The following is a 26114-nucleotide window of genomic DNA, read 5'->3' on the forward strand; positions in this document are numbered from 1 at the left end:
ATCATTTATTTTGTGATTATGAAGAATGGAGAAGGGCAAATTACATCTATCCAGTTTGTTTACAACTGAATTATACCAGATTTGGCCAGATTTATATCCATCTCCAATACTTAAATATTTATAATATACGTCATATAAGACACTCATTGTGATGTCAGACTCACTGTGACTAAAAACATACAAAAAGGCAGTTTATTAGTTCTGTATAGGCCTGCCAAGCGCCACAGGAGCCATGGCACGTGACTTCTCTATTCCTGCCCACTGTAACTCAAACAAGTGTGCTGTTGCTCAGACCTTTCCTCTCTGGGACCAGAGCGGTGGGTCCAGCTGGCCGTGGGGGAGCAGGCCGTTCTCCAGGCAGGACAGGAACTGCAGGAGGTGGCCCCCTTTGGGGAAGCGCAGTGGGGGCCTCTGGATCCCGTCTTGGCTCACCAGCACCACCGTGCCACCACTGTCCACTGAAGGGGGTCGCAGACAGGAAGCAGTAAGCATGCAGACAGAAAGAGTGAAGAGGGCTTTGTAATGCCACAGGCATAATAGCAGAGGTCCAGAGGTTCAGTCACAATGTAGAAACACGTCAGAATAGATATATTTACAGAGCCTTGACCACTTGGTCTATACACTAAATGTATAACTGGCAATCTATACATGTAATGACATTCTACAGGGGATGCCAATTTAACTAGTTGATTTATGGTAACACACGTATACATAAGCATTCTATGTCTAAGAAAGCGTTTCTTTCATTCATCCAAAGCTATTATTTTAGAGCCATAAGCCATAATACGAAATGGACATTACACCATGATTAAGATAATTACTGAAATGGATGTGATTAGGGATAAATACAGCCATTATCTCCACAGTAATTTACTGACACTATCTCAGGTCTGTTTCTGAGTAAAACAAAAATCATTTCAGTGGCTTAATCAAAACAATTCCCTGAAGTATCCTGACAATGAAACCATGGTGGGGTTGAGGGTTTTGTGACTAGCACTGTAAGCACAGTTCAAAATTCAGTTCTTTCTTTTTTCATTTCTTGTATCAACGATGTCAGTGACGACAGAATTGCTTCCTGATGGAAATTGGGTTGCTGAGATTGGCCGACAACAAAGAGGTTCTCAGCTTGATCCCCCTTAAACGAACGAACGACGAACGATGTCAGTAGGTGTGTAACCACTGCATGAGATGAGGAGTGTTGATCCTACCTTGTTGATGACAGTGTAGATAGACTATTTCCTCCAAAGGAATAGTCATAGCATAGTCCCAGTAAACACTATTAAAAAAAACACAGTTGCAGAGGATCAGTCACTCTCTCACCAAATCTGGCACCTCTTTGCAGACGTCTCCTAGTATTAAAGAAACAGTACATGAATCTTCGAGTAATTGGTTCACAGGATTTGGAGCTAATCCCTTGGTTTTGCATCTGAAGGTACTTTAATGGGCCACATACCTACAATTCTGTGTCTGACATGGAATATCATAAGAATAAGAAGTGAAAAAAAATCTTGCAGAATGCAATGAATCCACTATGCATGTATGTATTCTGTCTGCCAGGCTTTTTATCTCTAGGCTTACTGTAGCCTTTCAGTGCTAGGCAGGAACGGTATTAGACAGCAGAAATAAAAAGAGAGGAGTATTTCCCCCTCCAAAGACTGCTGCTTTACAGCCCTGTCCTGCATCCTCAGGCCATTAATGCCTGAACACAGAGGCCAGGGTCACAGTGGGACAACTTATATAAGCCCTCGCCAGACTAGCAGCACGATGACAAACATTTGCCACTGGATAGTATTTCATATGTTCATATCCAGCAGATACGGTTGGGGTCAGATGCAAAGCAACTTGGAAGTTCATAAACTTCCATGAAATGAAATGTGAGTAAGTAGCTCATACGTACAGGTCAAGCCGTTAGCTCAGCCTGTAGTGGTAGGTTCTCTATTGCCCTGAAGAATAGGTCTTGAATAGCTCCCTGAGGTGCTGGCTAAGCTGGCTTTGTCACGGGTGATTGGAGAGGGCTTGTCATTTGTGGCGTATTGATTTTACCTCCGCTCATATTCCAGATCTCCCATTGATCCGTTCATCAACTGATTGGGTGTCCACTTCAGGGTCATGACATCGGCCGTCTGGTGGAGAGAGAGGTACCCTGGGATGGCCTCCATGTCATCCCTCTGGAGGAGTTGGACATCCACAAGACATTCACTGATATTAAAGCGCTTTCAGATTGATGGCAAGACAAAAAGGAGCAGAACAGATTTGTAGAAACTGTGAAAGGAACTGCCGCTACCTCATTCCGTTAGTTAAGTCAATCATTCACAAAGAACTTAAAAGGAGATCATTTTCTGTCATTACGAAGAGAATGGTGGTTAATCTAACCTCCTGCTTTTGAATGGAATGATTCTGATTATTCCATCACGGATGAATGGTAAGGAGTCATGATGGCTAAAGGTACCATGAAGCTTTTATTAGTAAATTCAGAGATTTCAGACAGAAGATTTAAAACTGTGGGTGTGCGTACCGGCTGTACAAGGACGTTGTTCTTGCCAAACAGGAGCGTTGCTCTGTTGTTCTGGTGGAGTGACTCCACATAGTCCCTTGCAGAAGGGGACGGAGAGGGCCTCTCATCGATGCTACTGCTAGAATGCCTCTTCTGGATCTGATAGGAGAGAAATATATGTTTTCAACTACAGGTGTGTCTGGCTAACTGTCTATAATAGGCCCTTTCATTTGATTATCCCTTTATCTATCCATTCATGCTTTAGACATGTATTAATTATTCCTTTTATTTCTATACATCTAGACATCCTCTCATTCAATCATATGATCTCTTGATTATTACATCCATCTACTTATCTGTCCATCCATCTATTTGTCTGTGCATCCATTCTCCCAACAGCCAAAATGATGTTGATGTATTTGCTAAAAACAAAAGAGACTAGACAAAATAGGGCAGCCCCCCCCCCCAAACTGACTAAAGCACACTGTGCCCATGTACTCATGAGGAAAACAAATAACATTACAGACAGTGAAGCACTCATTGCAACCCACATTTTCATTGAATTTCTAACAGATTGAATTATTGTCTACTAACCGTAAGCACTAAAGGACTGTAGGAAAATGGTTAAATATTGTTGAGTAAAAATGCCCTTTCATATTCATGTAGTGAAGTGCATTTTGAACAATGTGATTCATGAAGTATTCTACATTGCCATATTCAGACTTTATGCTATATAACACTGGTTTATATTGACTTTCTGCTCAGCTCATCATCCTGTTTGATGGTGTCAATATTTAACACCCCTGTCCAGCTACTATAACTTCCCTCTTCCACCCTGAGACTCCGGCAAAGCAAACAACAAACAGGCACATAAAAGCACCATGTTTAATTACCACCTCATGTCCACCTTACACTCTCATGGTCAAAATTGGTCTAAACCATTATCACATGGGCTTGTGCGACATTATCTCCCCTTGCCTCCGTTGATGGACTCTGTATTGAGTTCTCTCCCTGGGTGAGAGAACAAGAGTGACAAAAAGCCTTCTATTATTGTGTCTGTAAGTGTAGGTGTGTGTGTGTGTGTGTGTGTATGTGTGTGTGTGTGTGTGTGGGGGGGGGTGTGTGTGTGTGTGTGTGTGTGTGTGTGTGTGTGTGTGTGTGTGTGTGTGTGTGTGTATGTGCACAAGTGTGTGTGTGTGTGTGTGTGTGTGTGTGTGATAACAGCTTAGGAACCTCAAAAGCCACATGAAGGCCATTTTTGCCACAGAGGTTACTAATGGGGCAAAAAACCCATTTGGATCTTTTAGCTGAATAATGGCACATCGTTCACTGTGCCTGACCACACCATGCTTTTAGGCACCAGTTTAAGCCCCAGGCAGCTCAACACAGCTACATATGAATAAATGATAAAAGAAACTAGTAATAAATTGAAGAGGAGGAGGGAAAGATGTTGAAAGGGAGCAGATGTATCCCCTTTTAAGAGTAGGCTACTGTACCAGGGAGACTTAAATGCACAGTAACATAACACAGAAAATGACAGAACTCCCCTGAAATGAACTGAATTAGAGTGATTTCTTGTTTCAGCATTTCATATATAACTAAAAGTGAACTCAATAAAATCTAACCTGAAAAAATAATAATGTAATTTCAGTTGTGTCAGGATTCTCATATTCTCTCATATTCTCTTATCCGGTGGCCTGTTGCCACGGCATCAAGGCCAAGGTAGAGAGCCACCCCTCTGGGTTACGTACGCATAAGGTAGAGAGCCACCCCTCTGGGTTACGTACGCATAAGGTAGAGAGCCACCCCTCTGGGTTACGTACGCATAAGGTAGAGAGCCACCCCTCTGGGTTACGTACGCATAAGGTAGAGAGCCACCCCTCTGGGTTACGTACCCATAAGGTAGAGAGCCACCCCTCTGGGTTACGTACGCATAAGGTAGAGAGCCACCCCTCTGGGTTGCTTACGCATAGGGTGCCCCTCTGGGTTACGTACACATAAGGTAGAGAGCCACCCTTCTGGGTTGCGTACGCATAAGGTAGAGAGCCACCCTTCTGGGTTACGTACGCATAAGCCACCCCTCTGGGTTACGTACACATAAGGTAGAGAGCCACCCTTCTGGGTTGCGTACGCATAAGGTAGAGAGCCACCCCTCTGGGTTGCGTACACATAAGCCACCCCTCTGGGTTACGTACGCATAAGGCAGGCCTCTTGGTGAGGGAGTCCTGCCGTGAGTGGCCACTGTGGATGCGGTGTCTCTGCATCAGCTCGTCCGCGGACGGGTCAGTCCAGAAGTGATCCGCTGTCTTCATCTTAGTGTACTCCAGAGCACAGGGCCCCACTGCAGGAGAGAGAGAGAGATGGATGGAGAGGGGGAGAGCAAAGTCCTTTATTACACTATATTTATATCACTTCTATATACAACAAAATTAAATGAGAGAGAGAGAGATGGAGGAAGAGAGGTACACAGAGAGAGACAGAGAGAGACAGTGAGAGATAAATATATATATATATAGAGAGAGAGAGAGAGAGAGAGAGAGAGAGAGGGAGAGAGAGAGAGATAGAAGAGATACACAAAGAAGGATAAAACCGAAAAGGGCAGAGTTGGCAGAAGAGAAAATAAAACAGGTAGATACATAAAGCGGTAGTGAGAAAGAGACAGGAAGATACATTAATATACATCGAAAGAGAGTGACATTAATAAATAGAGAGGGAGACAAGAGAAAGAGAAAGAAGACTGATGAAGACTAATGGCTACTTAGAACCACAATATTACCATCATTCAAGCATAGCATCAAAGCAAAAATAATTACATGCTGCAACTTTCATCACATAATCTTTTATGATGATTCATACATTCAGTTCAAATTCAGTTCAAATGCAGTTCTGGGTGCAGAACTAAATATCCATATATATATATATATAGCCGCGGAAAAAATTAAGAGACCACTTTAAAAAAAGTATCCGTTTTTCTGGTTTTACTATTTATTGGTGTTTATTGTGTTTGAGTAAAATTAACATTTTTGTTTCATTCTATAAACTACTGACAACATTTCTACCGAATTTCAAATAAAAATACTGTCATTTAGAGCATTATTTGCAGAAAATGACAATTGGTCAAAATAACAAAAAAGATGCGGTGTTTCCAGATATTGATTTCTGATCTCTTCCTAAGTTAAAGCATTAGTATTGTGTAGTTTAAAAATGAATATGAACTTGTTTTCTTTGCATTATTCGAGATCTGAAAACATTCCATTTATTTGGCTATTTTGACCAATTGTCATTTTTTTGCAAATAAATGCTCTAAATGACAATATTTTTATTTGAAATTTGGTAGAAATGTTGTCAGTAGTTTATAGAAGAAAACTAAAATGTTAACTTTACTTTAACTCATACCAATAAATAGTAAAACCAGAGAAACTGATAATTTTGAAGTGGTCTCTTAATCTTTTCCGCGGCTGTATTTATATTACGTATATTATGATAACCTGTGCTATACAAATACATTATTATTATTACTATTATTATTATTATTATGCCTTCAATGTAGCTTATAAATCTGCATGATTAAAGACACCATACCTAACAACGAGGCAAGAATGTGTCCATCCACAGGATCCATCATAATGGCTTCCTTCTCATAGAACTTACTAGAACATAAGAAGACATCAGTGTCAGTATTTATGAGAACTGAAGTATCTCTGTACTTCATCAAACAAAATAACGTTATGTAAGAGGGAGAGATGGCCAATATTTAAGACCCACTATAGCTTAAATGAATCTGTTTACCTCACGCCTGTCTTAGCTCACCTGCTGTTCTCTACCAGGTAGAGCACGATCTTGTCCAGCACCTTCTCTATGAGGGCGGTGCGGATCCAAAGGTGTTTGAAGCCATGGGGGGAGAAGCTAGGAAACTTTGGCAGCTTGCGAGTGCTGTCCTGGCGAGGCAAGGTCTGACTCCTCCTGAAATGCACAGACAGACAGACAGACAGACAGAGGGAGAGAGACAGACAGACAGACAGACAGACAGACAGACAGACAGACAGACAGAGACAGGATAAATGTGAAACTGTGTCAGAACATACTGGATACTGAGATTAAAAGATCTCGCCAGTATTTTTTCTAATGAGAAATACTTTTGAGCCAGGGTTTTGAGCTGAGGCTAAATAATAAATAAAAGTAGTACACTAATTTTAGTACACTAAAAGGTAATTTGGGTGTGAGCTGTAGGGTGGAGATATAACATGGCAGGACACGTACCTCCTGAACCACTTCCACATACTAATTCAAAAAGAGAAGAAATCAACACAGTCCTATTGGCTCCTGCACAGATGAGGGGCCGCTTTATGGTAATGTGGCATTATATAATGCATAGTGTGAGGAGTTTGAAACACACAGTAGTGCAGCCTACGAAGGGGTTGAGACTGAGTGTAGCACACTGTCGGGTGATAGGTGAGAGATCTGGGGCGGAGTGGCGTCCTCACTTGCTCTCGATGAGCTGCTCCAGGTCCTGGGCCTTTCGGCACAGCTCTTCGGCCGGGGGGAAGCTCTTGGCCACTTTGGTGAAGAGTGCCGCAACCTTGTTGCTACGCAGGAAGCCGGCCGCTCGGCGCTTCAGCCCGTGCAAGATGCATGCCTCCACAGCAGCTGAGGACAAGGCAGGGATAAAAACACACATTCACATTCAGATCAAGACACACGGACACACACACACACATACAGCGAGAGAAAGGGAAAAAAACAGAAATAGATGTACTGTGACACAATGAGTGCATGTATATACATTCTGTCATATGCATACGAACATGTACACATCCTGTGTCATACTGTGTCATGCTAGTCACTTTAGTTTGTCTGTTTGTTTTCCCCTTTGACGTGTCTTGAGCATATACTGCACCTGTCTTTTTACTTGCTTCAAAAGCACTACTCTATCCTGTGTTAAGGCCGTACTAATATGATCTCTTGGGACTGAGCTGAGTGAATTGAATTGATTTGAGAGAGAGATGGTTAATAACAGTTAACACACAGGGAGAAAGCTGGGTCGTGTTTAGTCGTGTTTTCTTCTTTTATTGATTCGCTGAAGAACCCACTCACCCACACAGTATCAATATTAACTGTAATAGTGGTTCTCTGTCCTGCTAGAGTTCTCTTTATTCCTGCTTGACAAAGCCCACATGAATCAGTGCTCATCAATGCCACGACCTGATGGCTGGACACATCTGACTAAGCTCATCAGTGTGGTTACAGTTCTAGACAGCGACTATAAAGATGTGGTCTTTGTCATCAAAGTCTGCACAATGGGACAGAGCCTGAAGCAGGATCACTAAATGTAAGAATGGTCGTGTCTATTTCTAAGAGGTCATGTCCTCAGGGGTGAATCCATCATATTTATTATAAAGAAAAACAAGGAAACAGACAGACACACACACAAAAGAGTCTGAAACTTACACACACACAAAAGCATGTGTACACATACATATGTACACACACACACACACACACACACACACACACACACACTCACTCACACACACACACACACACACACACATACAAACACACACGTACACACTCACACACTCACACACACACACACACACACACACACACACACACACACACACACAGCAGTGCTGAGACCTACGTGGCAGAGCCCTCAGCTGTGTTGTCACTGCCGAGAGGGAGACAGAGCGAGAGAGAGAGAGGGGAGAGAGAGATAAAGAGGGGGGGGGGGGGGGAGAGAGAAATAGAGAGAGAGAGGGGAGAGAGAGAGAGAGAGATCTCCCAGGACTTCGGCTCGCCATGGGGTCAGAGGGAAGGCTGTTGTCATGGGAACCCCTGATGATGGTGCACTCCTGCTCAGCGAGAGATGTGAAGGGCTGGGCTGTGATTCATCCATCTCCTTCTCTTTTTTCTCTCTACTACCCCTCTCTATCTCTCTGTCTCTTTTTTTCTCCTGTCAGAAACAGTTCTAACATATTATTCGTTTAATTCTTCCTTTCTCTCTCTCTCTCTTCCTCTCTCTCTCTCTCTCTCTCTTTTTTTTCTCTCCATCTTTCTCTCATTTAGAATCCCTTAAACTCACAGGTCTGTGACCAGTGGAAACTCTGTCATGCCTTTATTACCTCTTATTATCTGTCAATCGCACTTCAGATTCTTCGAATCAGTGACTCACAGACTTGGTGACATTATCTCTCTCTCTCCCTCTCTTTCTTTCTCTCTATCTCTCTTCATTCTCACCCTCTCTCTCTCTCTCTCTTTCTCTCTCTATCTCTCTTCATTCTCACCTGGTCTTCTGACTGATACCTATCACTTCTTTCATTCTCCTTTTCTCTCTTCTTTCGGCCAAAGTCTTTCCTTTACTCCCATTTTTCACTAGGTGGGAGGTCCTCACACACACTCTGTCCTTTCAAGATGCTGAATTGTAGTAATATAGGCTGTCTCTGGTGCTGCAGGGCTACTAATGGAAGGTGGGCTATGTCTAAGAGAGGGGTTTATTACAGCTATTAGGCAAAACACAAAGAATAGGAAGAAATCAATATCGGTGTATGGAACCAGAGGGGACAGAATGGGCCTTTGAGATGCGGGTAAGAATGGTGTGTTTGTGTCCATGAGAGGAAAGGATAGACCTGCTCCTGATACCTCTCTCAATGCTCCATGAGCATCATCTGGCGTCTGTTGATAAAGAGGTTAATTGTGACAAAAGGGTTGAAAGACACCAAAGGAAAAACAAAAAAGGAATGTGAGAAAGTGAAAAGAAAATGGATGTCTGTCAGGGAAATGCTGAATAGTTCATTCTGCTCAGGTATACAGCATTAGCCTGAATACCCTTTGCACGTGGGCTGTGTATCTGTGTGCCTTAAGAATACTCTCATTTCAGACCAATAGCGCCATTACATTTACCTTGGTTATTGGTAGCACAATAATCCAGTGGGAAAGAAAACAAACAATAGCATTAATTCACTGACCTCACTCAAACCGCAAATGAGCAGTAAAAAAAAAACAGCCTCCCAAAAGCAAACAGACCAGCATGGCCTCCTGTTGAGTCGACACGGAATGCAATCTGTGCATATGGCACCAGAACCAGCTTGGTAATACATAATCATCAACATGTTGCTTAAAGGTGCAGTACACGATTCTAATCCCTAACACATATTGTCCAATTCACTGAATTTCTCCTCGTAGTCCTCTAGCTGTCTAGTTCTATGTGTGTGCTCCAAAAAAAAACGTGTTTGTACCTTTAAATTATACTTTTTATCAGGTTACTCCTACCTGCTGAAACACTTCAAAAACAAAAGCAATAAACCAAAATCAACACCTGGGGGGAAACATACACCACTATCAGTCAGCATCTTGGTCCTTGGTGGTGAAGGCAACCGTTAATGACCTGGCAGCAATTTTACCACGGCAATATCCACAGCAACATACCAGGCCTAGGGTTAATTCTGTCTGGAGGCAAAGGGCCAAGCTGAGATTTTTACCGGCAGTTGGGGCTCTTGTGAAAAATACAATCACACGGTGGAGAGGAATGGCCTCTCATCAGTCTTTCACGCCGCTAACCTAGAAGGTGGCTAAATGAGATGTGTCAGAAGAGGAGAGGTTCGGCATCGCTAGCGACTGTCACAGGGGGAGAGAGCTGTGAGGAGCTGCTCTCTCTGACAGTGGAGTAGACCTCAGAGTCGCTTTCAACACCAGATTTAGTAACAACAACATCTTCTTGTCACTAGAGCCGTACACTTCAGACAGGAGCCTGTTCAGCGATGTGACAATGTCACAGGAACAATCTCACCTGTCTCACAACTGAGACGAGTGCATCGGCGAGAGCATTTTTTTTTTTTTTTCTGTGAGGTCTGCTTTGGCACCGCCCAGCAATCGTGCTACTACCTCTGCTGTGAATGTCACAGCAAAGGCAGTGTGGTCTCATTGTGAGGTTGCCATTCTAATGAAGCCCTCTATGCTAATCACTCTCACACTTACTGCTTACTGCTGTGGTTATGCCACACAGTAAGGCAGAGACATGCTGCTTAGCAGCAGAGTGAGAACCAGAGAGAGAGAGAGAGAGAGAGAGAGAGAGGATGAGTAAGAGTAAGAGAAAGAGGGAGTTAATGGCTGTTATCAATCTGCTTCCAAACTAAAAGAACTGAGAAAAGTAACAGATTGTGAAAGTTTCGTTACTAATGACTAATGACACTAAAATGTTTACTTCACTTTAAAAAAATAACAGTCCTAGACAGCCCTGCCAGATGGTGCGCTTTTCTCCCAATGTTTTGACAACAGAACATCAAACAGACATTTTTGTGGCACAACTGGCTACTACATCACTTCATATATGGCAAGTAGGGCTATTGCAGGTACAAGTTACAAGTTACAAGTCAGGGACAAGAAAACTGCCAAAACACTCAGTGCGGGCACATGATGGCAGCACTCCGATCCCATCCAATTCTCTCCATGGGGTCTCCATGGGGGGTTAACTGCTCTATCTCAAAGCACATGGCAGTGACCAATCTAGACCTTGGCCGTCAGTTCAAATCAAATGCGGAATGTTTACATCTGCTACCGTTGATTATACAGTAAATACGTTGTGAAATGAAACAAAAACACACCACAGTTAAAGTTGTATTAGTATTGATTGATTCACATCGATATGAATGGATAACATGACTAACAACTGGTGGAAAAGTAATATGAAAATATTTGTTCACTGAATTAGCGGGTTCTGTCCCAAACAGTTGCGTTCCAGTTTCAAAGGTTTAGTTTCGGTTTCAGTATTTCAACGTGAATGAGAGGGAGCACAAGAACTGAGCGTCTAGCAGCGATTATCATATCATAGACATATATGATGCATGTATATGTCTGTGGGCACGATCTCAAGCACGTGCAAAAGTTGTTGTTGTCCAATTTGAATCAGATACGAGAGACACATGCGCGCCCAGTCCAATTACCAGCGGAATCGAATCGTGTGTCCAGGGGTTTACATCGGAGTCCAGTCGGACTCAAGTCGGACACAATGAATCTAGTTCTGGGGAGACACATGTGTCCAATATCCAATTTAAATCGGACTGAAATCGGAAATTGGACACATGTGTCCACACTGACTGTGCTCTTCAGGTATGTGCTTTCTTGTGTGAATAAAGCCTCATTTACTGCACAGACTTTGACTCCAAGTGAATTATGTACACACATACACCTAGGAGGCTTGGACAGTATAAAAAAATGCCTTTTGTCTGGTGCTTCACAGCCTGTGGTAATTACAGTAAATGAAGTTCTGTGTGTTCACTGATTGTAATTTGTCTCTGGTTTTGGTTGTGTTCAGTGTGTCCACCAGTGGAGGATCAGGGGCGGCGTGTGACTCACAGTGTGCCATTTCAGGAAGAGGGAGGCAGATGGTGGGCGGGGTTATTGAGGCTGGACAGCCAATGGAGAGTGGAAATGACAGGTGGACGCTTTCACTCGCATGGACGCACACATAATGTACATACAGACACGCACTGCACACCATCACACTCATGACACGCAGGATCACCAATGCGTGATCACTCGCATATGCACAGACACGCACACACCCAACCTTCAGCTCTCTCTCTGTCTATCGTTCTCAACCATCCAGTTCCTCGTCAAACAGCATGGTTATAGAGGCATTAGGTGGGAAAAATGCACTATCTCTCTCTCAACATATAACATGGCTACAGAAGCATTTGGAGTCTCTCTCTCTCTCTCTTTCTCTCTCTCTCTCGCATCAATAGTCCCCCAGCACTCAGCATGGTTACAGAGGCATTAGTGGGGTAATACAGTGTGACAACCCCAGTCTGCTGGTGGATCTTCCATGATGCTCCACAGGAGACATCCAAAACAAACACTCCCTCTGCCCAAACTGCGGTCTCCCACACGAAACATATGGATCGTAACCATTGGACACCAGTTCATTTTTAAACAGGCACTTTGAACACTTAATGGAGCTATGAGGAACATGTGCTCACAAACACGCTTTTAAACATACACCACACACACACACACACACACACACACACACACACACACACACACATACACAGACAGACACACACACACACACACACACACACACACACACACAGAGTCACAAACACACATTCACAATCACACACACACACACATTCACCCACACACAAACACACAGACACACACACAGACACACACACTTTCTTTCACACACACACACACACACACACACATGCACACACACTCTCTCTCTCTCACACACACACATATACACACACACACACACACACATGCATGCAAGCACACACACACACACACACACACACACACACTAGAAAACAGGAGAGCCAGGAGAAACCGGGAGAGCCGGGATTATTTGAAATAAACCTAACATGAGCTCACAACAGCGCATAAAGCACCATTGCCACTTTTTCATATTCTCCATCACCCCTTCCTGTACTTCTCCACCAAGCCACCATCCTCCTCCCTCATCATCCTGCTCCACCTTTACCCTTCCCATCACAGATTACTTTATTCTCTCCCTCTCCTCCAGCTCTCTCCATCTATGAGTGAGTGTAGGAACGAATTCATTTCACAATGTGCTGTACATTTCCCTGCAGTCTTACCACAGAATGACACAATATGGCTACTGTCTTCATGAACAAACTTTCTGGTGACAGCCTCTTCCATGATCTGCTTCACCTAAAACAAAACAGAAAGAAAGACTCCATCAGTGAGTGGGGAGCTCAGCACCAGCGCATACCATCCATGGCGACAAGTAAGGATTTGTGGTTTGGGAGAAAAGGGTACAAGAAAGACAAAAACCTTAAAACACCAAGTTTAGCCTTGCTACTAGCGGCAGATTGTGTGACAGGTAAACAGTATCCCCGAATGCTCTCTTTGCAACCACGTCCTCAGTACCACTCTTTATTACATTTCTAATTTAACTCAAGCAAATATTTCTACATTTAACACTGATTTGCGGTTGTTTGATCAACTGGCAAAACTCAACTCAACACATAGAGAAAGGATGATGAAAGAAAAAAGTTAAAGAGATATATATAATCAGAGGATGATGCAAAAGACATCAATGAGACTGGTAGTGGGAAAAGAGAGAGAACGAGGGAGAGAGAGAGGGAGAGAGAGAGAGAGAGAGAGAAAGGAAGAGTAGAGCAAGACGAGCACACAACATTCAAGAGAATGAGTCACCAGCCAGTTTGCACCAGTTATCAAGTCATGGAGGTGAGGTCGAGTGGGTGGCTTGCTGGCTGGGTAGGTAGGTGGAGAGGCTGAATCTTAAAGGAGGTTTGATCAAATCTTCGGCGTCTTACAGGGGAAGAAAGGAAAGAACTTCAGATGGGTGCTCCGGGGCCAGCCGGGTGAAGAGGGAGCAGGGAGAATGTCAGAGTGCCTTAGGCAGCAGCCTCTGAAGTCTCACCGAGCAGCAGCCTTTCAGCATCAACAATACACACCGGCCTGCAGTCTTATATACGCACACACTCAGACACATCACACTGTCATCAGTAGATGAAAACATGAGCACTCCAAACGTTTTTTTAAATGGGTGTAGGGTAAGCAATCTTTGAATGTGGAGTGAAAAGCTTCGTCCTCATGAGAACCTGTGCTTCCCCAGTTCCAGCAAAACTTCAGTGTTTCTGAACCGTTAACCACACACACACACACACACACACACACACACACACACACACACACACACACACACACGCACAAACACAGACACAATCACACATGCCATTCCTTTATCAAATTAGGGCTGCCCAGCAACCAGCTAATTAGGCTTATGATAATCAGTGTGAGGCAGCAATTTCCTGTTATTGTGTGTCTTTCCCTGTGTGTCTTTCCCCAGGTCAGAAATTACAGCGGAAAACCCAAACAAGTCTGCGCGCGCACATTCACACATACACACATACAGATGAGACACAGACAAATGTGCAGTTAATTTGCCAAGTTCCCAAACAATGGGATGGAATGTCTTTTTCAAGGTGTTTTTATTGTGTTTATGTATTACCACAGCATTGCTAAGAATTTCTTCATGACAATTAGTTTTGCTGCTGTGCTAAAAAAAACGTTCTATGTTTTTTTCAGAAAACACGCTGTATCCCATGTGAACGCTGTATCCCACGGAAACATAATCTCCTGGTACAGTACATAGCCCTAAAAAATTTGAACTGTGCAGACAGGCGACTATCTGCTTTGTGTACACATAGTTCTCGTAGTGTGTGCCTGTGTTGTTCCTACATGTGTGCATTTGTGCCTAACACCAACGGGAGCACGGCCAGCGGCGGTGACTCACCTCCCCGGCGGTAAAAAAAAATCCAATCAGAGGTGGGAGTTTCTCTGTCGTCATCATTGCCACCTTCACGGCGTATAACTTAGCACCTCGTCTAGCAAATCATTTCAGATCCTTTGAGCTTTGAGGGTTGGGGGAAGTGAGGGGCGCAGGTGGGCTGGGGGGGGGGGGGGGGTATTCTGTCAGGCTTTCTCCAGTGTGAGTCAGTGCGACCGGGGAAGGGGGGGCATAAATCCTAAAAGGGAGTGTGATGAGACTGTAGACGTCTGTCATCGGCAAGGGATAAAACCTGCACGCCTCTGGATGTCACCGCAGCGTCCACACTGATGGGTCACATGTGTCGCCACAGACAGCAGAGGCCCTCGGGCACCGCAGCAGCAGTGGCACTTGTTTGAATCAGGAAGAGAAGAGGGATCGATAGGCTACACATCAAGTCAAGTGCTGATGAGAACCTCGTGTTTAACCTGCATACACAGACCCTTCTGCTGTTTAATCAGTCTTGAGCCTTTGACAACAGCCACATAGAGCTAAATCTAAATGAATGTCTTAAATGTCTTTAGGGAAAGAGTGTAGCTTGTTTTCTGAAAGTGTAACTCTTTTCCCCATGTACTGATGGCAATGAAAGAGGTGATCTGCTGTTTTAAAGGCCATACACAGGCCTATCCGCATAACATTTTCTAGTATAACAACCACAAAAGATTTAGTTTTCCTTTGACAGGTCATTTATTTTGAGGTTGCTTCATAACAGAAAGCAGGCGTAGGTGACCTGCCAGATATTTGTATGGAAGATAAACTAATCAAATAGTGATCTCAGAGTAAAATGTCATTCCTGTAATCCCTCGCATTTTGTTCAGATAAGGAATTGTTTCTCTTTTGTTAGGGAATCATTCAATGTGGTGACAAACTATTGCCTTTTATGGGGATAACAATAGTGATGGCTGCTTGAAAAAGTTTCAATGCAATATTTCATTAAGAAATGCAAGCAATTCCATTAACACTCGCTCATTCAGTTATTGCCTTTGGTACAGTTAGTGTTAATACATTACTAGTCAAAAGTTATTCTTCCAGTTTTCCAGTAATCAAAGTAGCCACCTTTTGCAGATATAACAGCTGACCCCACACGCGGTACTCTCTCTACAGTGGATATCAAATATTGTTCAGAGAGTTCTTCCCAACAGTGTTGCAGACGTTCACTTTGCTTTCACAGTTCTTTGTCCCAAAACCAGCTTGATGGGGTTTAAGTCTGGAGACTGTGATGGCCATTCCATGATTTAGATAGATGGATACTTTATTAATCCAGAGGGAAATTTTAGGATTAATAAAGTATCCATCTATCTAAATCATGGAATGTCCAGCACAGTCTCCATTGGAAGCCTACTGTCGTGTTCTTTTCTTCTAAGGTAGTTCTGACATAGCCTGACTGGATCCAGCAAAAGACCCCCAGACCCTTGTGCTTCCTCTTCCATGTTTAACACTGAGGAACCGTCCTGTCACACCTCAACAGTGTACAAACACCATTCTATGTGATGAACCAAAGATGTCAAATTTTGATCCATCGATACATAAGACCTTCTTCCAGTTTTCAATAGTCTACTGCCAGTGCTTCATGGCTTGGGCAAGCATCTTTTTCTTATTTTGCCATTTTAGCAATGGCTTTCTTACTGCCTGTCAAACATGTAGCTCGAAGACTTCTCTTCACTATTGAAACGAAGATTTGCATACTTCAACTACTGTGAAGCTATGCTTGAAGCTGTAGTCCTGTGAGCTGCCTGCCATGCAAGCTGTTGACTCTCAGAACCTTGTCTTCTGATTCTGTTGTGGCTCTGTGTGAGCCATATCTCTTCCTGTCAGATTTCCCACCAGTTTCCTGGTGCCTTTTGATGCTGTAGGAAACTGAACTCTGACATCTTGGTTTTCTCTGCAAGTTCTCTAAAGGAAAAAGCTTCGCTTTTAAGGGGTTATAATGGTCGGTCTGTGTTCCCTTGTTATTGGTTGCCCTTTCCGCCATCAAGATAACTACTACTTCAAGCCTTTGTCCCATTTCAGGTCATTCACTGAACTGCTTACATTTCTGTTTTAAGATGTTTGACCGGTAGTGTTCATAAATCAAGTCTCTATCATTCATTAGCACTCCATGACAATTGTTCAAAAGATGATTTAAAAATTGTATGACAATGCATGGCACCAAGAATATAAGATAGTCAAATAACATTAACTTGTTTGTTTCACGACACAAAAAAAGCAAACCACTTAAACAAACATATATAGCATTTCATCTCAGTGAGCAATCTTGTTTCACACTTACTCTGCCTTCGATACAGTGTCCTCTTCTGTCAGATCCTCAAGTTTAATCTTCTAATAATGTAAGGCCATGTCTGAACCTGAATACTGTGTCAAAGCAACTCAGTTCTGAAGACAGAACCATTTGAATTTCGAATGACATAATCTAGTTTCTGGAAAATATTTCTGACCTTTGCGTTGCCTCCAATTATCAAACGGGCAAAAACAGGCAATATTTGTATGATGCTATCACCATGGCAAAACACTGAAGCAAACAAACTGCCTGGTTTTCAGGTGTTTAGATAAGTGTGTGTGTGTGTGTGTGTGTGTGTGTGTGTGTGTGAGAGAGAGAGAGAGAGAAAAAGAAAAATCGATAGGACGGGTCGCGTGACTATTGCGACTGTTATTTTTTAATGTATGAAAGGAAATCTCACATTCATCTCCACAATACCAACACCTATCATACCTTTCAGGTGGAAAGTTAAGTGAATGAATTAAAGTCTCTTGAATGCAAACACGCAAAGCCTAGCCAAGAGGGAGGACATTTAAAAATCCATTCTCAGTGATCCTCAGCGACTGTGACACAGAGAGGTGTACATGCCTGAGGCCAAAGACAACAGACAGGTTCCCTCAGGTCAGGTTGATTTACTGCACCGTGGCCTTAAACTGAAACCATATTCCTTGTGTGGGCAGAGACAGGGGAGGGGAACAGATAGGGAAAGGTAAATAAACTCCGTGTCTCGGGGCTAGGTGTGTGTGTGTGCACAAGCACGAGTGGGCTGGCTCTGCCATTAAGCAAATACAGGTGTGTCCCACACGTGAGTGTGTGTGCGTGTGTTTGTGTTTATGGCTTAGGGCAGGGACAGTCTGCAGTAGGGAATATATGGAGGACCTCTAAAAGAGGTGTTATGATGCTAAACAGAGCCATACACACTGATGTGGTCAGAAATCATGGATGATAATGTCCAAAGAAAATGTTGTTCAAATTGTGTTAGCTGTTTACTATTTGAGTAACTATTAACTTTAACTATCTGAATTGTTAATCAACAGTGAAAACAAGTGAGATTAAAAAATACACTGTTGCAGAAAGAGGTCCATGTTTTACATGTGCTTAAACTTAAACTTGAACTGTGCAGGTTTTTACGATGTGCTGATATACATGACACCGAAGAAGGATCTGAGTCTACCTGAATATACTGTATGTGCTAAATCTGGCCTGTCATGTTTGCTTATCTTATTGACTGTCTCCTATAGGTATAAGGTTTCCTGTCTCAAATGCCAAATGCTCTCAAATTATAATCAGATGTTGAAATTACAGACAGACCAGAGACAATGCCACATCCCATATTGTGAATCCTTCCACGAATAGGCAAAGAATATCCTTCAGGGCTGTTAATCATTGCTTTTCTTTCTGACAAGATGACAGTATTGGCTTGTCCACTTGCACAATGCACCAGAAAGGGAGTGCTAAGGTTGTGTCAACACCACTGAACACTATCCACAACAATTACCTTCTCAAAGAGATTTGACAGCACAGCCCGAAAAAAGGAATCCCTAAATTGTGCAGGTGAATATTAACTACATCGTCTAATATCCATCACATTGTATTGGCCTAACTTGGTTGGGCATGGTGTTATTCCGCTCTGCAATCCCGTTGAGGGTATTTAAATACAACTGCAGGCGATGGACTGGTAAAGGGATTAATTAAGACTGGAGCCCTCAGAAAGGTATTCTGTGCAGGCAGACAAAGTAACAAAGTTACATGGGCAATTGTCTTCCATGAGACATCATTTAAGCTAATGAATTTTAGCAGTAAATTCCAAATCACTGATCATTGCACATCACATATAAGCTGCACTGTTGCTCTTGCTACGTTAAGCTCTTCAAAATAAATAATTTTGTAAGATAAAAGGAGTGATCTGAGTGAACTTCTCATCAAAACGTTTTTCATGACATTTGATAAGCGAGCTGTGCAATGGTAACGTCCATCCCAACAGAACCTTGTTACAGCAAGGGCAGATGGTCTCCCATGCATAAGGTCACATGTTCCTCCCCGAAGACGGAAAGTGTGACAGCACGTGGGTCACTGCAGTGGTGTGATGACCATGGATGGGTGTGGGATTGCGTGTGGGTGCGTTAGGGAGGGAGGGGTTAGGAACGCGTCCTCACTCTCTGACACCTTGACGCAGAGCCAGGACACAACATCCTCCACACTGTCAGCACTCACATGAAAATTGCTATTCTAAAGCATATGATTTTGCCACAACCAAAGGCATAGCTGTTGGAAAAGACAGTAGTGGAGATGAATCCATATTCACATATTAATTCCAGACGCTATTGAGGGTTTTGAAGGAATCAATTTATCAAAATTGAGCAATTTAGTCAAAAGGCTGTTGAAGTACACTTTAGAACAAAAATAGAAGACAACAAATACGTCTAGGTCCACCCTTTCTTCCAAGACCTATTATCATTAAATTGCCTAAACATATGAAATCAATATTGAAAATCAATGACTGACACAACAGCCAATTGGAATTGGAATTCAGGATGCATTTCGCAGTATCGCAGTATTGCTGCATCGAAACTGATTTATATTTCGCTATTTTCTACAGCACCTCTAGGGCAGTCATCCTCACATTTGATGTCAGTGACAGCCTGTCCGTCACATGCTGAGGCATAATAAAGGTCCATGACTTGCCAATCTTTGGTGTCAACAGCCGACATATCATACACAGTTATGTACACTCTACCTTCAAATTAATTGTCTCTGGTTACTTCTAGCAAATCTTAACTGGTTACTTCTATCAAAAGACCTTTCCAACGATTTCTGCTATACAATAAGCTGGCCATTTCAAATAATCAGTAAAATTTGATTTGTTTTCCAATCCTCTATCATAAACATAATTACTTCACGTTTAACACTATAACAACACTATAGGACTACTTTTTACAGTTTTATGTTTTTCCATCTTTTCCAATACAAACTATTGAGTTGAAGTGCACAGAAGCTTGACAAGCTCTGTAGTTATTGGGTTATCTTGTAGTTACTTTGGGTCCCCAAAAGGCTTCATGACTCATCACTGGTGACAGCAAAACACTAACAAGCCACGTATTCATGACTTGACAATGAACATTGACTCTTGATTCACCACTACCATTTGCCTTTAAGATGAAGAATCTAACAGATGAAGCAAAATGAACAGAAACCGGCCATCTTGACAACCTCTGGTAAAATCCAATAATGTCTGTAGTCATTTAGCAATTGCTAATGCCTGTTTTATTGGCTCTCTTTCGTTAACAGAGGGGCACAGACAACTTATTGTTGTAGCCTGTAGAAACTCTGTGCTATGATGAGATATTTTGTCCATGCAATAACAGCTGTTTAATTTTAGTCTTCTTCTGACTGGAAGGATGATTGACTACATTGACAGGAGTTCAAAGAAAGCATAAATGGCACAAAATAATGCTGACAGAAGAAAAGGGTAATAATATGAAATCAAAGGCGCCAGAATTATCACCACCATCCATGATCCTAGCTTCAACCAAAACAGTCACCAGACCTGGAAGTTTAATTTAGATTCATGGTTCATCAGCCAGGAGAGGCACCACCAATTCAAAAATACATTGTATTTACATTGATGACACAAAAGCATGTAAAGTGAACATAAAGAATCCTAGATAACCCTAGTTTATTTAGTAGCCTACTGTTAAATCACTCCATGGCGTTATCGAGTCTGACAAAATATGACAACTTGAGTTCATCTTTAGTAAAACGATATGCGTTTGGATATATTTACGCTCACCTAAATCTATTCCTGCCGGGTTTAAACATCCCCAGAATAAAACGTCTACTCTGCCTTGTGTTGAAGGCTTGCGTTGCCCTTCCCTCCATCCGCTTGTTTGTTTTATTAGATTTGATTAGACTTCAGAAGCGGAAAAAACACCCACCTCCTTCTTGACAGTCCTGAGCAAACGCTGACGCGTCTCCGCTTCTGCAAGATAACAAGAAAAAAGATAATTTGTCAGTAAACTGTTAGAGGAGTGGTTCAAACTATGAATGCCATGTTGTTTTAAGTGCAAACTATCTTCAAAAGCTTATTTTGCCTCACCTGCCATTGCGGTTGCCATGGCTCCAGTTCCTAAAGCACAGCTCTGTGGACAAAGCGTGTAGCCCTGCCCGCCACCACTTCTCGACTGAGTAGAAGTAGCGATACGGTCGGCCCCCACCAGCGCGTTTCTTAAAGCGACACTAATCACTACAGAATTTCAGTAGTGAAGGCAACCGTGCACAGAAACAAATGGCCTATAAGAGATAGCATATACAACTTACATTTCTTAATTACTGTAGGCTATTAATGACTAAAGTGAAATAAATCTGCAACTGGAAAATGTAGCGTTGCCTAGTCCTAGTCTATGACTGCCAAATGATGATGACCCACCAGATGATTTTGATTCAGTTGATTAACAACCTAACAGAAGGGGATTTTAAAGTTCCTGACTACCATTCTAGGGAAGAAAAGGTCTTTCGAAGATGATATCTGCGTACCTTTCCTTTATGCTGTAGGCTGTTGGCCTACAGGCTTACTCTTTATCAATAATGCAGTTGTAAAGTATTTTTTTTCCACCACGAGGGACAGAAGTATCTGCTGAGATGTTTGGTCTCATATCCATTAAACTGGATGTTGTCTGGGCTCTGCACATCTTTCTTCAGAGAAATGATACATGTTGGTTAGTCTAGATAATTTCGTTTGACTATAATTAAGGACCTGGAAAACATCCCCTGATTTAAGATGTAAAATGTACCAATGAATGCAGGGCTAACTGAAGATTTTCCTCCTGGTGGTAATTTGAACTGTGGTCTAAATCAGGTTTGCCTCTCAATCACTGGCACTCCTAATGGTTGTATGGGAAATAGCCTACCATTACAAAAATGAAGTACAGCAGGTCACATTAAGCACTATTTTATGGACAGAGGACAGTCAGCTCACCATGACAAAAACTCTGTAAATGACATTTAGTTTTTGTTTATCCAAATAAAATAAATAGAACAACTAAACTCACTTTAAATATTAATTGGAGTTCTGGTATATGGGCTGCAATGACATAAATTGCTTATAGCGAACGGATTGGAAAAATACAAGCTTCAGCTTCAGCTTGATGAAATACAGACTTACACAGCATTACACCACACAAACATACTGAAACATATTCCCCACCCTCTTGCGTTTGTTTGCACAGCCACTGTCAGAGCTAATGAGGTAAAGACACAGAGCACACACAGAGATTAATTTATCCTCAGTCAAAATCTCATTAATGTAATTGTATAATATACTTTCACATATCCATGCCGCTTCCAATATCAACCAGCTCTCCCACTGCTCAAGTACATTATAGTTATAGTCATCCGAATAATAAGATGTAATACTCACAGGGCTCCAAATCACCGCGTTTCAATTGAAATACTGTCACATACAAATAAAACCTTTCTTTAATTAGAAATGGAGTTTGGAGAGAATCATGTGTCTTTGCATGTCATATGTGTGAATTCATGCTATGTGGAGGGGCTTGATGTCTGAGTTCAGAGTGCAGAGGTTCAGTGAACAAGAAGCTGCGGCTCCATGGGGCTCCAGAAGAGATGGCAGTTTTTCTCCCCTGTGTCTAAACAGAAGCTGAGAAGACTCTGACACCAGATAAACAGAGGAAGCAGCTACATCTTGGTTGAACCGACTGATCAACACCATATTTTAGAGGATGGCTTGCATACTATTTCAGTGAGAAATGAGTGGGGAAAACTAGTGTGCAAAGAATAATATGTTGGGGGACTTTCCTTTATCTGGTTTCCATCTTCCACCATCAAGAGGCGCTCACAGCTTGCAGCTGGCATGGGAGGAGAAATTTGGTTACAAACACAAAAGCTCTTCCTCACTAGTGAGACAAGTTGCTAAGCAACCTTGGGGGGACTATTAGCTGCACTAATTGCACAGAGCCAGTGCAGCCAGTGTCTGGTCTTTTCACCGAGTCTCCTGGGTAAATGGAGCCCTATCGCTGGAAATAAAAATTAAATACTGCATACATGACATTCGATCCAGAGCTATATCAGCAATGTATGTTGCTGAGAGAATGTCATCACACCAGTAAATTGTCTGTGAATTTCTATTCCTAAAAGGTGAATAGAAAAAATATATATTTTGACCCATTTGACTGACGGATGTTTGTGGAATGGTTACAACTCAGCTCCAAGTCTCACAAGTCAGATATCTGACAGGGACAGGCTCCCTAAGGCTACTCAGCTGCTCAATAATGTTAAAACATGTTGCTACAGTTTAGTTAAGCCTTGCCTATGCTCCCCAAGGAAAGAAAACATATTTAAAAGACCATTACATGGACCTCCACTCACAGACGACAAGAATATATTGGTGATACTTCATGTTTGCCTCAGTTTTTGCTGGCAATTCTGAATGATATATGCTGTCTTTTTGCTTTTTGCTCGACTTACAATTTCTGAAAAGATGACATTTGAAGTGCTTTGTGATGTCAATGACAACATTCAACAGGGTTACTTGCATTTTTTTATGCAGCCACTAGATGGGGACATCGTAAAACTCTTCATAAGCACTGTGATCAGATTTGTTCATGTTGTTCTGCACAGAGTCCTCATTCAGTAAACATATCTAACCCTAGGTTTAAAGCTGCATGTGACAAACACCTGTTGATAAATGCAACAGCACTGGCATAAGATAACTACCATTTCCAGTCAACATCACACAATCTCTAAATCAGACTTTGGAGTCTTCCATACATTAATCACACTCATTGGCTGAGGCACCAAGCACTGGTGAAACACTGTGAGAGTGGACATGTGTGGTCTTGGCACCGCGTCTTGGCTCACTGCGGAGCTCCCGGGGCCCTGAGGCTGCTGTAGGGGCAATAGGTAAGGGTGAGGCCTGCAGATCGGAGCTGTCAGGAGCATGAGCAGGCGTAAGGGCAGCCAGGTAATCCAAGATGACACCGGCCTCCAGAGAAGACAGAGAGAGAGAGAGAGAGATAATGATGCAGTGATGATCGCACCCAGCGCTATCTCTTTTCTTTCCACTGCCAGCCTCCATCAGTGCGCAGACAGACGCTGAGGTGATTATGCACGGGTAAAAGTCGTCCAACACGAGACGTGAGAACATATGTAGCATTAGGAGTCATCGCAGCTGTCAGGTTTGACTGGTCACATGCTTGGCAGGGAATTGGTCCTTTAAATATCTGACTCGGATTATAAAAAAAAAATGGAAACGAGCTAGTGTTTCTCAGTTTAACATCACCAATCACACCAAGTGCCATCCAAGTGCAGTGTGCTGGCTGGCAGGACAGTGGATGTGAAGACATCAAAAGGCCAGACGCAAGAAATACTACACATGAAACACTCAGTTGAGCAATGAATCAAACACAGAATGTTGAATCTATTTGAGGATTTGGAGGTGGTCTTTACTGCAGAAAATATGATAATATTTTCATAATAACATTAAAAAAAATGAAAAGTATGTCATGTAATGTGTCAAATTAAAATCCAAACAGGAGGATCATGCCGTATGATCTGTCTTTCCCTGGACTGATAAGAGGGATTGATCAGTGGTCATGGATTTATCCGAAACACCATTTGCTGTACAAATGACTGACGTAAAAGCATACAGTAAGCAAAAAGAGACTTTGGAGTCCTATGGTTTCTTTGGGTCACCATTTCATTCTTATATGAAGCCTGTCTTTGGAGCTTTGCTTGATATTTTTGAAGTGTTCAACTTCTAGTCATCCAGACATTATAAAACTGTGACAGCGCACTCAGATAACTTGAAATAGCTTTCCCGTGGTGGGAGTTGATTAAGTGTTTGCTCTCTGCATTCAAGTGTGCAAGGAGCCTCTGGAAGGTCATCTGAACAGGGTACTAACACATTTGCAGGGACAGACACCATTAGATGCAGCCAAGAGAGGATTACCTAAGTGTAAATGTCAGTATCTCCTACTATACTGCAAATGCTCAAGACAAGATAAATGTATTGCAAAGTGGATGACAGAAACTAATTTCATTATGTTTCCTCAATAACTGTCTGATATTTAAAAGAGTTTTGCAGGAGACTGCATTTGGTGTAATCGATCCTTCACCCAGGATCCAGCATTAATTTAACCAACATCAGCATGGAAAATGGCCACTAAAAGACAAGGGGATAAATTACATCACTATGCAATGCCATGGGGTGATTTACATATACATCTACCACTATACAATGTGATGGGGGGTCATTTAGTAAATGTTGATGTTGTCATGATGTCATTATTCATATTTCTTCTTATTATATTTATTTATACATATTATCATACATATATTTCACATTATTCATTATTCATACCCTCAGTAAACGAATGGTCTGTAGTTTTGAATTTGCAAAGTTCTGGCAATAACATGGTCATTTGTTTGATTCCAAGAGAGTCTGAATACAAACTTCATGTTCTGTAGGCTTCTTACATAAATCAAATCTGTTCAAATGAATGAGTGGTGTAATTGTAAATTTGGTAAATGATCCCAATTATAAGTGGTTTCAGTTAAACTATGTAAAAAGTGGATGTGATAATCATAAAGGAAAACAAGATGGTTTGATGGAAGACAAGAGTAAATAGGAAGGACAAAAGAAATGAGAAGCCATCTGTTGGAGCTTGTGTGGCTATCCTGCATAGGTATATCACAATTCCACTAAATTAGTACCCAACTCTTGTCCTCTGTAGGTCTGTGGATATTTTTCAGTATTTTCTCTTTCCACTTCCTCTCACATACGCATTTATGAGTGTTACAAAATGTGCTAAATGCCAGGACACGGACTTCTCCTTGAGGTGGCTCTGACACAACCAGTTTCACACAGTGACTCACCAATGAAACCCCAAACCTCCCGTGCCCTGCCACCCCTCCTGTGCCCTGCCACCCCTCCCCTGCCCTGCCACCCCTCCCCTCCCCACCCGAGGGTCAACCGCCAGGCCTGAAAGAAACCAAGGCATCGGCCCTTGAAATGACAACGA

General features: G+C 42.3%; 1 protein-coding gene across 1 annotated transcript in view; it reads right to left on the bottom strand.

Moving 5' to 3' along the window:
• The window catches only part of sgsm1a (small G protein signaling modulator 1a), a gene marked incomplete at its 5' end in the record, with an annotated part of 34250 nt that extends 13071 nt beyond the window's left edge, over nucleotides 1–21179 (bottom strand). The window contains 11 exons of the mRNA XM_080852632.1: nucleotides 295–458; nucleotides 1209–1276; nucleotides 2044–2168; nucleotides 2516–2653; nucleotides 4690–4835; nucleotides 6077–6144; nucleotides 6305–6457; nucleotides 6979–7141; nucleotides 13099–13174; nucleotides 21012–21055; nucleotides 21173–21179. Coding sequence (XP_080708758.1) covers nucleotides 295–458; nucleotides 1209–1276; nucleotides 2044–2168; nucleotides 2516–2653; nucleotides 4690–4835; nucleotides 6077–6144; nucleotides 6305–6457; nucleotides 6979–7141; nucleotides 13099–13174; nucleotides 21012–21055; nucleotides 21173–21179 — 1152 coding nt within the window. The remainder of the gene's footprint in view (nucleotides 1–294; nucleotides 459–1208; nucleotides 1277–2043; nucleotides 2169–2515; nucleotides 2654–4689; nucleotides 4836–6076; nucleotides 6145–6304; nucleotides 6458–6978; nucleotides 7142–13098; nucleotides 13175–21011; nucleotides 21056–21172) is intronic.
• Nucleotides 21180–26114: the final 4935 nt, after the last annotated feature.

Source organism: Sprattus sprattus (genome assembly GCF_963457725.1).
Source record: "Sprattus sprattus genome assembly, chromosome: 15".
Lineage (NCBI taxonomy): Eukaryota > Metazoa > Chordata > Actinopteri > Clupeiformes > Clupeidae > Sprattus > Sprattus sprattus.